General features: G+C 46.7%; 1 protein-coding gene across 1 annotated transcript in view; it reads right to left on the reverse strand.

Moving 5' to 3' along the window:
• The window catches only part of ZDHHC9 (zDHHC palmitoyltransferase 9), a 37,541-nt gene extending 27,201 nt beyond the window's left edge, over positions 1-10,340 (reverse strand). The window contains exons 1-2 of the mRNA XM_074208616.1: positions 10,108-10,340; positions 7,837-8,148 (exon numbers count right to left, since the gene is read on the reverse strand). Of these exons, the coding sequence (XP_074064717.1) occupies positions 7,837-8,003 (167 nt within the window). The 5' untranslated portion in view covers positions 8,004-8,148; positions 10,108-10,340. The remainder of the gene's footprint in view (positions 1-7,836; positions 8,149-10,107) is intronic.
• Between the last annotated feature and the right edge of the window lie 853 nt (positions 10,341-11,193).

Raw genomic sequence — 11,193 nt, forward strand, 5'->3', positions numbered from 1 at the left:
TGCTGAATAGACCCAAACCCAACAAGAATTCCTGGAAGACTTAAAGAAAACTGGCTGATATCTTAGATCCAGAAGGTAGAACAGAAATTGAAAGAATCCATTCAGTCTCAGACACTTAATTATCTAGCTGTGTGGCCTTGGGCAAGCCACTTAACCTCATTTGCCTTGCAAAAACCTTAAAAAAAAAAAAAAGGATCCATCGATCACTTCCTGATAGAAATCACAAAATGAGAAGCAGCTAAGTGGTACAGTAGATAGAGCACCAACCCTGGAGTCAGAAGGACCTGAGTTCACATTTAATTCCATTGCCTTGCAAAAAAAAAAAAAAAAAAAAAAAAAGGAAATCACAAAATGAAAACTACCAGGAATATTATAGTCAAATTCCAGAACTTCCAGGTCAAAGAGAAAATACCTCAAGTAATCAGAAGGATTCTCACAAAATTTAGCAGCTTTCATGTTAAAGGAGCAGATGACTTGGTAGATGATATTCCTGGAAGGCAAAGGAGCTAGGATTACAACCAAGAATAACCTACCGGGGCAGCTAGGTGGTAGAGTAAATAGAGGACCAGCTCTGGAGTCAGAAGGGTCTGAGTTCAAATTCGGCCACAGACAGTTAATAATTACCTAGCTGTGTGGCCTTGGGCAAGTCATTTAACCCCATTGCCTTGCAAAAACCTTAAAAAAAATAACCCACCTAGCAAAATTGAGTATGATCCTTCTGAGGGAAAAAGGATATTTAATGAAATACAGGATTTTCAAACTTTCTTGATGAAAAGACCTGAATAGAAAACTCTGACAATCAAACAGAAGACTCAAAAGAAGCATCAAAAGATAAACATGAAAGAATGTCATAAGGGTCTCAATAAAGTTAAATTCTTTACATTCTTATATGGGAAGATGATACATGTCACTCTTAAGAACACGATTAATATGCATTTCTGTTGAGGTTATACATATATATATAGCCTATATTAGATTGCTTTCTGTCAGGGGCAGGGAGAAGAGAAGGGAGGGGAGGAAGGGAGAAAAATGTGAAACTCAAAACCTTGCAAAAAAATGATTGCATACAATTAGAAAAATAATTATTTTTTAAAAACACTAACACTAAAAAAAGAACTTTCCTTATTAGAACAGTTAGAAAGTCTACATAGAGAGAAGGAATAGATGTGGGTTGATTATGTTGGAACAATCTCCAAAAAATATGAAAGGGTAAGAAAGAGAAGGATCTTATGGAAAAAGTGGGAATAAGAGGTAGAATGGGGAAACTTTTCTCACATAAAAGAGGTGTGCAAGGAAGAATTTTTACAGTGAAGGGTGGAAGTGGGGTGTTAAGCAATGCTTGAACCTCAACTCTCATTGGAATTGGTTCAAAGAGGGAAGAATTTATATACACACTCAGTTGTATTTAAAAATATAATGGAAATTGGAGGGAAAGGGGGATAAAGAGAAAAGGCAGGGTGGAGGTGGGGAAGTACTAAAAGGTAGTACAGATTAAGGGAGGTAGTAGTTAGAAGCAAAAGACTTTTGAGGAGAAAAAGGTTAAAAAATTTTGAGAAAGAAGCAGAAGCAAATGGACTAGAGGGAAAAACACAATTAGTAATCAAAACTGTTGATGTGAATGAGATGGGCTAACACATAAAACAGAAGCAAGGGATGGCAGAATGGACTAGAAACAAGAATCCCAAGTTGTTTACAGGAGATAAACTTGAAACAGAAGGACACCCAGGGTTAAAATAAAAGGGCTAAATCAGAATCTAATATGTTTCAGCTAAACTAAAAAAAGACAGGAGTAGTCATCATGATCTCAAACAAAGCAAGAGCAAAAAAAAGATCTAATCAAAAGGGATAACCAAGGAAACTACATTATGCTAAAAGATTTCATAGACAATGAAGTAATTTAAAAACATTTAACAGCAAATTTCTGAAGATCTCATTTCTCAAATAAATAATGAGTATAAAACTGAGTCAAATTTCTAAAAATAAAAGTCATTCCCTAACTGATATTGTCAAAGGATAAAAATAGACAGTTTTTAGAAAAAAAAACATAGTCATAAAAAAAATGCTCTAAACCACTATTGTCTAGAGAAAGGTAAATGAAAATTCACTCATACCCATAAGAAATGGAAAATGTTGAAGGGGACGGGAGAAAAATAAGGACATTACTGAACTGGTGGTGGAGTAGTAAACTGATCTAACCATTCTGGAGAATAATTTGGAACTTGTGTGTGTGCTCTTCGACCGACAATACCACTATTAGGTCTGTATCCCATAGAGATCAAAGGGAAAGGACCTATGTCTACCAAAATATAGCCACTCTTTTTGTGGTGGCAAAGAATTGAAAATCAAGTGGGGAATGGGTGAACAAGCTGTGGCCTAAGAGTACTATTGTGCTGTAATAAATGATGAGGAGGGGGCGGCTAGGTGGCATAGTGGATAAAGCACTGGCCCTGGAGTCAGGAGCACCTGGGTTCAAATCCCGTCTCAGACACTTAATAATGACCTAGCTGTGTGGCCTTGGGCAAGCCACTCAACCCCGTTTGCCTTGCCAAAACCTAAATAAATAAATAAACAAACAAACAAACAAACAAACAAATAAATGATGAGAAGGATTGTTTCAGAAAAACATGGCAAGACTTATATGAACTGATGCTCCAAACTGTTCTAATCTTGGTAGGGCCCACCAGAGCTTGTACTCCATTGGCAGAACCTGTAAGAACTTAGGGTTTCCTCAAGACCATGGAAAATGGCTTGAATAGAAAAACAACAATGCAGCTGATAATGAAAGTATCATGAAGTCTATTTTAACAGGTAGGAGAACTAGAAGTTGGAAAAGTAAAGTGGCTCATCCAAGGCAACCCAGCGTCGGGGTGAAGCCGGGGCTCGCACACAGGTCCTCTGTTCCAAATGCAACTTTTCCCGCTAAAGCCCACTACAATATATCAATCAACAAAGTCTAGAATCTCTACCCTGTGCTGAGCCATGCATCTGGGCCTGGAAGATTATAGTGTAGGAGCAGAAATGAGATCTGAAAATTTTAACAAAACAGGTTCCAGAAGAAGTATGAGTGGTCCAGATAGTTAAGTTATATGAGCTCAGAGGAAGGTTGTCATCATAGACTGGACTGATCCTGAACTGGCTGGGTGAGGCAGTGGGGATGGGTCCTGGACAAGGATTTGGAAAAAGGAAGGTGTGTCTCACTCCATCTCAGTCATGGGGCACAAGCCAAAACTGAGTGGAGCACTGGCAGCTTTTTAAGATTACAATTCACCAACTTCCTCAGCATCATTGTTTGTGGTGTTCAAAGATCACACCATAACATTTATGTTCAGGGTGCTTCATGCAAGCTATACAGAATATCAGCTGTTGTGTGGATCTGCCGCCACGTGGGCAGAGGCATGGTTAATAGCAGAGAAATGTTTCTCTTTCAGGGAGAAATGCACATGCTCATTAATGCCTCTTAATGAGTTTGTAGAGTCTTCAAGTCCCCAAGTGTCCAATCTCTTTCTTCGCCCCCCAATACTGTCTAATCTAAAAGCCAACAGAAAAACTGTCACAGATGACAGCTCTTTTTCCAGGGACTTGATCTTCTTGTAGTAGAAATGGCACAGTATAGGCATGAGGAGACTTGGATTCTATTCTGTTATTTCAGTAGTGTGATCTTGGCCAAGGCACTTCCCGCCTCTCTAGGCCTCAGGTTCCCTCTTCTGTAAAATAAGGAGGATCTATAAAATAAAAGGGGACCTCTTAGGCCCTTCCAGTCCTAAGAGAAGAATATTATATTATAGAGTATCATATTATACTAAATTTGGAGTTAGAAGACCTGGGTTCAAAACTCAAATTTTGTCTACTGACTCATTAGGTGATCTTAAATGAGCCCCTTCCCCTCTATGAACCCATTTCTACCTCTCTGAAAGAAGGGACCTGGACCAGACAATCTTTAAGGCCAGTTCTAAATCCTCTAAGGCTGAACATCCCTAAGTTGATGATTCACTAACTGAACAGTTCACAGGTAACCAGTGACTATTGATAGACTCCTCCTGATCTGAACCCTGAAAGGGGTAACCTTGTTCCATTTGGCCCAAAGCACAAGAACTAGGAGCAATGCAATGTTGCATGAGTGGCAGATTTTGGATCCACCTAAAGAAAACCTCCCTACTGATTAGTGTTATTGAAAAATGACAGGGCTGCCTCAGGAGGCAGTGGATTCCCTCTTATTGGGATATTTCAGAGAAAACTGAATTACTTATTAAGGATGTTATAGAGGAGTATATTGTTCAACTATGGGTTAGCAAAGTCCTTCCCAATTCAGAGATTCTGTGATCTGGGCAGGCAGTGTATGGTCTTCATAGCACAGTAACACCAAACCTAGTCTAGACAGAAACAAGAAAGGTTCTTTTGTATTCCGAGCTAGAATTTGTACACATGGATATAGTTTTCATAAACAGCTCATCCCCAAAATAGATTTGGGAATCCCCTTTTTTTAAAACAGCACTAAGCTTTTTGCCTTTACATTTAAAAGCCTGTTTGGAGACTTTCTTCCACACCCCCTAAAAAACTCTTGAAGCAGAGAGAGAACAGAGAGCATATTAAGGCCATCCCCCAGAAATTTCAGAATCTGTTCCCAGAAAAATCCAACAGAAACAAGGTGGTCACTTATGAAACTGCCCTAATCATGACAGGGAAGGGTAAAGCCAAGCAGTTGTGTGGAGTGGTCTCGTCCATATGGATTGACACACAGCAGGGAGAGTCTCACTCAAGTCATTTGCAATCTCCCTTCAATAGCCACTAGGGCAGTGAGCCTATATTGTTAAACTTGGATTCCATAAACTTAAGATTCCATTTCCTGGACAAAATGAAGATGAGAATTGGCAACTGATGAAGATAGTTTCGATAGGATCACTTGCCTGAAGGCAGGAAATGAGGCTGCAGTAGTAGTGTCCCATCCAGCTCTAGAATTCTACAATGCTAAGGAAGCAACAAAAGATTGTTCTCTAAACCCCAATGCCACCAAAATTCGAAGGGGAAGGGGGAAAGGTGTAGAAATTTATAGAAATCACAAAAAATGAGTGATTATGGATTAAAAAGTACTACAGAAAGAGGTCAGAGTCAGATGGAGTGAGAGGTCTTGGGTTCAAGACCTGACTCTGTCCCTTTTATCACTGTGACAGGAGATCTCATAGAGCTGGAAGGCATCACTGATTACCTATGCCCTCACTTTATAAGGAAAGAAACTAATGTCCAGAATGTTACTGTGCCCAAGGTCCAAAGTCACACAGCTAGTCACACAGAGGAAAGATGTAAACTCAGATCCAATATTTTACTTCTGAGACTCAGTTTCCCAATACATAAAATACATCCTACATTGTCCCTGGTTCACAGGACTGTTGTGAAGAAAGAGTTCTGTAAATTCCTAAGTGCTCTAGGAAATGGGCGCTAGTACTGTCATCACCCAAGGAAGCTGTCCTGCTCTTAGCTAGGCAGAAGATGCGGATGATTGTGTGAGATTTCCTTTTCCTCCCTACTCCCCCTCAGAGCCCTCAGAAAAACCCGAGTGACCTCTCTAGACTTGGCTTCTGCCTGCTACAAACCCAATATCCCCATTCTCCTTCTCAGCTGCTATGTTTACTTCCTTTGCCCTCAGGTACCAATCTCCTCTCAAAAAAAAAGTATATATATTGACATAGCCAGCTGAAACTCAAAAGGGTTTATACACAAGCTAATCTTCATACCTGGGCCCTAATCACAAGAGATAAGGAGTGGGGGAGAAAGAATGTCATCTCAATGGACTAAAGGACTACATACTCAATCTGCTCCAGTCAAAGAATAACTTTGCTAATTATATGCTTTAGCCCTGCCCAAAGGCCTTTGGGAACCAAAGTAGGGAGGTGCTCTGCAACACCTAAGCTGAAGTCTGTGAAACTGTGATCCAAGAGCTGGAGTTCAGGATTATTAGTTTCCTAACCAATCAAATCAGAGGCTTACTAGACCTAGGACTATCAGCTTACTCAGGGGCTGAAAACAGTCTCCAATAAATGGATCTAGCCATAAAATTTAATACAGGAAATACACTCACACCACACACACACACACACACACACACACACAGAGAGAGAGAGAGAGAGAGAGAGAGAGAGAGAGAGAGAGAGAGAGAGAGAGAGAGAGAACAGCTGGTAATTCAGCAGGAGCCAGATGAGTTCAGCTCTACTGTTAACAAGGAGAGGCGAGGTAGAGATACAAAGTAAAAGAGAATCAGTAACAGAAAGACTAATAAAATGGTGAGGGAAGTGAGAAAATGTTGGGGGGGGGGGGGTGTATATCTGCATACACACAATTACCAAACTCAGTTGGTGCTGGCTGCAATCTTGTTACCTGAGAAGCTACTTTCTCAAGCACTTTATACAGTGTGAGCAGCAGCAAAGGAACTTTTAAGAAAGGGTTCAAAGATTTCACCCTTCAAAAGTTCCATTAGGAATGTGCCTCAATTCATCCAATACCATTTGTCACTGCCTCAGACTCTGAATTAGTATTGAGAAGCAAAGGGTGTCCCTACAAATGTTGGGGGGGAAAGGGTACTGGGGGAGTACAGAAGTCTTGGAAGATAAAGACCCAGAGAATGAACACAAGAGAATTGTACCAGTTCTAATTACCTGTAGAGATGAGCTCAACATACCATTATGACTATAACTGGCTTCCATCTTGGGGTTAGGGTACAATACCTACAGTCAAAGGTTTTTGTACATCTATGAATGCCTCAGCAAGTCATATCAAAGAGCAAGTCAAATTCTTAATTATCAAAGAGCAAGGCAGATCCATAATCCCCTAGTTGTATCATATCAGCTACCACTACCCTGAATGAGTCTAGTACCCACTATTGCCTAAATGAGAAAAAATAAAATAAAACCTACTCAGTATGGTCCCAGGTATAGAAAGAATAGGTGGGTGCTTTTAGAGAAAGGAGCTAGTAAAGGATCCAAAAACCATATTCCCCACCTGACTGCCACAGTGCCCAATATACTACCAGTATGGATTATTTCTTTTGCTAAGAATTCTTTCAAAGTTCAAATGAAAGTAACAACCAAAATTACTATAAGGATCAAATGAAGATAAAATCTGTAATATCTGTTAATTATCTGAACAGATAATATCTGTAAAGTGCTTAGCACAGTGATTGGTTCTTAATAATTGTGCTTAATAAATGCTTATTCCATCCCATTGCAAATATCCTGATACATATTAAGTCACTGTCACCCATTAATCACTTAGTGCCTTTTAGTTTACCAGCTTTTCTAATCTGACAGCAAGCTGGGACCTCAGGGTATGGGACAGAGGATAGGGAAAGGTTTTTGGTTTTTGGTGTTTTGTTTTGTTCTTTTGGGGGTTGTCTTTTTGTGGAGAAGGGAGGGGAAGAGAGAAAGGACCAAGCAAAAAAAGATCTTGTGGTAGGGAGGCAGAAATTTAGCTTGAGGACAAGAGAAATCTGGGTAAGGAACCAAAGGACAAGGAATGAGCAGGTGAACAAAGAAGTTGAGTCAAATGATATATTTTCCCCTACATGTTAGGGTGAACCCAGATGGAGTACTATGGGGAAGTTGGCATCAGAAGTTCTTAATAATTTTCTTTTTTCACAACAAAAAAGGCAGTGGAAAACAAGATCTTTTGCCCATTCCCTCCCCTCACTGCCATGGCTCCAAGATCTATTCCAAGGGTCAAAGAAGAAGGATGCCATCCATCCAAGTTCCCTACAATGAAGAGTCTAGGCAACAGTGCTTTCCCCTGCCCCAATATTGCACTGGTACAAGTTAGAACTGGGCAGGTCTGCCCTGAAGGGGAACTCACTCAAATGCAAAGAAGAGTGTGCAGGTCCCCAGGATGAGGAATAGAGTCAAGTAAAAGATTCCCTTCTGCCTTGCCATCATGACACGTCCATCGCAGCAGAAGGTGTTTCTGCCCGGGAGCTTCTCCCATTTTCGAGTCACCTTTTTCCTCACCACCATCACAGACATGGCTGCAATACACCTCCTAAGCTTGCCTTCAGTCACAGGAGAAATGTGATTTGGGTCAAGTCCAGGCTCAGAACCACAGCTCTGGTGGCACTGGTGGCTGCTGCTTCTGTCAAGCCAGACATCATCAAAAATCTGACTTTCAATCCTAAGAAAAAGTGAGAAATGAAAACAAAAATGAGATAACAGCAATGCCTTTTCCCCAGAGGCAGCACTTATAAGTGAAAGGGAGGAGGAGTGGTTTGTTTTCCATCTTTATTTGCCAAAAGATAGCAGGAGGTTTCAGTTCATTTGAAGAGTATCTTACAGGTCAGAATTAGTAGAAAGAGCTTTGGAGTGAAAGGGTCTGATTGGAACTTTAATATCAACTTCTCTTGAGTATCCATGAGGATGATACTTCTGCTATTTATCCCCCCCAGGTTATTGCTAGGCTTAATTGAGAATACAGGTGAAAGGCCTTTATAAATTATTTTTTAAAATGAGTTGGTATTTTTCTACCTTCTGTCTCTGTCCCCAATTACAGATGATCATAGGATGAATCATAGCTTCATTTTATAGATGACAAAACTGAGTCCTCAAGGTTAAATAAGTTGGTCTGATCACGTAAGAAACGAGTCGTCAAGTGAGGGCTAGTCACCGGGTTTGCAGGTTCTGAGGTGCCTGGTCTTTCCACTCCACCAGTCTTTTTATTAATGTTTTATAATCATCTTATACCAAGCCTGGGGAGGGGGGGGGCACACAAATCCTAGAGAGTTTGCCCTTCAAGGGACCAATGAGCAGTTCTTTCACCTTTCTATTTACAGTTAAACAAGACTGACTTGAGGGGCTAAGTCACTCTGGGGTGTGGAGGGGAATATCTGGCCAGGGCTACATGATGTATCCGGATACAACGTATTTGCACAACCCAGATTTGCCCTAAGCAAACACAGTCTAAGCTCCCCGTGGGGCCTGGAAACTCCGAGAGTCTGGCTCCCAGGTGCAGGGTTTCTGGGATCTGAGGGAAAGCACATTCCTGAAGAAGAGAGACCTCCAGGTGGAGGGCACTGACTCACTAAGGTGGGAGAGAGGGTGGGGGAAGGCTTGGAGGTAGAAGGAGCAAAGATGGCAGCAGCAGCAGCAGCAGCAGCAGCAGCAGCAGTAGCGGCAGCTGCGAAATGGGCAAGGTGTTATGTGGGACAGTCGGGAGTGGCCCCTGTCGATTCCCCCGGGCCTAAGCGCGCTGCCGATGGCTGCCTCCCCCCACCCCCCCACTCCACCATCCGCACCCCACCCTCTCCCCCCCCCCCAGCCTGCCTCTCCGAGGTACGGAGCATCACAGCAGCCACCACCCCCGCCACATGCTGGGAAGGGGAGGCGGAGGGAGGCAGGGAGCGAGGGCGGGGGCCGGTGGGCTGCTGGGGAGAAACAACCCACAGGCGGGCGGCCCCCCGCTCCGCGGCCCCCTCCTCCGGCAGGCGCTCGCAGCTCGGAGCCACGATCCAAGGGGCGCTGTCCGCGGGGCCGGGCTCTGGGGTCCCGGGCCCCGCGGCGGGGGGGTGGGGGGTGACGGGAAGGGAAGGGTCGGGGGCCGGGGCCGCCGCGGAGGGGCGAGCGGCTGCCCCGTGGCGTCGAGCACAACAAAGCTCCGAAGTCGATGGGGGACCGGAGCGATCGCGGCGGCCGCCAGCGCCGAGGCCCAATCGACCCCGGGGCCAGCGCCCCCCGCCCGCGCCCGCACCCCCACCCGCCCGAGCGCCCCTTCGAGGGAGAGGACGGGCGAGGAGGGGACGCCCCCCCGAACTGCGCGCGCGCACACCACGGAGCCCGCGCAGCCCTTCCCCGGTCCCCCCCCTCCGCCGCCCCCCCACTGGCGCGGGGACACACACACATACACACACACACGCACACACACCCCACACAGCCGCGCGACCCGGCCCGCCCCGCCACGTGCCGCCCCTGCCCCGGCCCCGGCCCCGGCCCCAGCCCCGGCCCCCCGCGGGGGCAGCTCCCGGGCTCCGCGGAGCCGGAGCCCAGCATCCGGGCCAGACTGTCCCCGAGCCGGCCGGCCGGGGCGGGGGCGCCGGGAGGCGGCCGGGGCCAGCGCGCGCCCCCCCCCCCCCTTGCTCACCTGGCGACCGGGACTGCGGTGGGCGAGGTGGCGTTCTCCTCCGGGAGGGAGCGCACGATCTGGGCGGCTGGCAGGGGGATCGGTGGCGGCTCCTCGGCCCCGCCCCGAGCCCCGGGCTGCCGCCGCCTCCGCCTCCGCCTCCTCCTCCTCCGGGAGGGGGCCGGGGGGGAGGGGGGGGATGGACCTTTGCCGTCGGGAGCCACGGCCAGCTGCGGCAGCAGGCCACCGCTGGAGGAATGGAAAGCTCCGCACGTCAGCCGGCAGCTCCAGCGGCTGCCCGCCTGCCATTGGCCGGCCCCCTCCGGGCGCCTCCGCCCCCGCCCCCCTGCCCCGGATTCCGATTCGTTGGGAGGCCTGCCACTCGACGGCGCCTCCTCCTCCCCTGCTCGCTCCCCCCGCCCCTTCCCCCTCCCAGTGCCAATTTGCCCTTCGGGTCCTAGTGCCAATGGGCGTGAAGTGCCACTTTGCCACCGAACCCACGTGGTGGCGGGGGGGGGCAGGGAGCGACAGGCAGGGTGGGTCCGGGGCCACCCACGAGGCGGAAGCCCCGCTCCCCCCACCCGCCAGGCCTCTACCCCTCCCCATTCCCGACTCCTAGGCCTCCTCCTGGTTTTGAAAATGATCCCCAGGAATTTCACTTTGCAAAACCCAATCGTCTCGATCCTTCCTCCAGCTGAGCTCGCTCAGCCTTGCACAGCACCAGAGTACCGCAGTTGGAGGAAGCAGACGATTCGGTGGGGGGCACCCAGCTCCCAGGGCCAGCCTCCTTACCTGCCAGCTTTAGGACAGTACACACAAGTCACTCCCCACCCTGCAGCTTCATCTACCAAACGGAGGGAATTGGCAGCATCCTGGTGCGGCGGAAAGAACAGACCTAGGAGCAGAGGACTTCCACCAATCCTGGGGCTGCCCGGGACTACCGGTGTGACCTTGACCAAGTCATTTGCCTGCTTTCCTCAGCTGGGACTGGATGACCTCAGAAGTCCCTCCCAGTTCCGCCCCTGTGATCCTAGGACTACATAACCCTTCGGGGGCCCTTTCAGGGCTAAATTCCCTGGCTTTCCATGCCCCTCTTCAAAAGAGCCA

This window comes from Macrotis lagotis, chromosome X (genome assembly GCF_037893015.1).
Source record: "Macrotis lagotis isolate mMagLag1 chromosome X, bilby.v1.9.chrom.fasta, whole genome shotgun sequence".
Taxonomy (NCBI): Eukaryota; Metazoa; Chordata; class Mammalia; order Peramelemorphia; family Peramelidae; genus Macrotis; species Macrotis lagotis.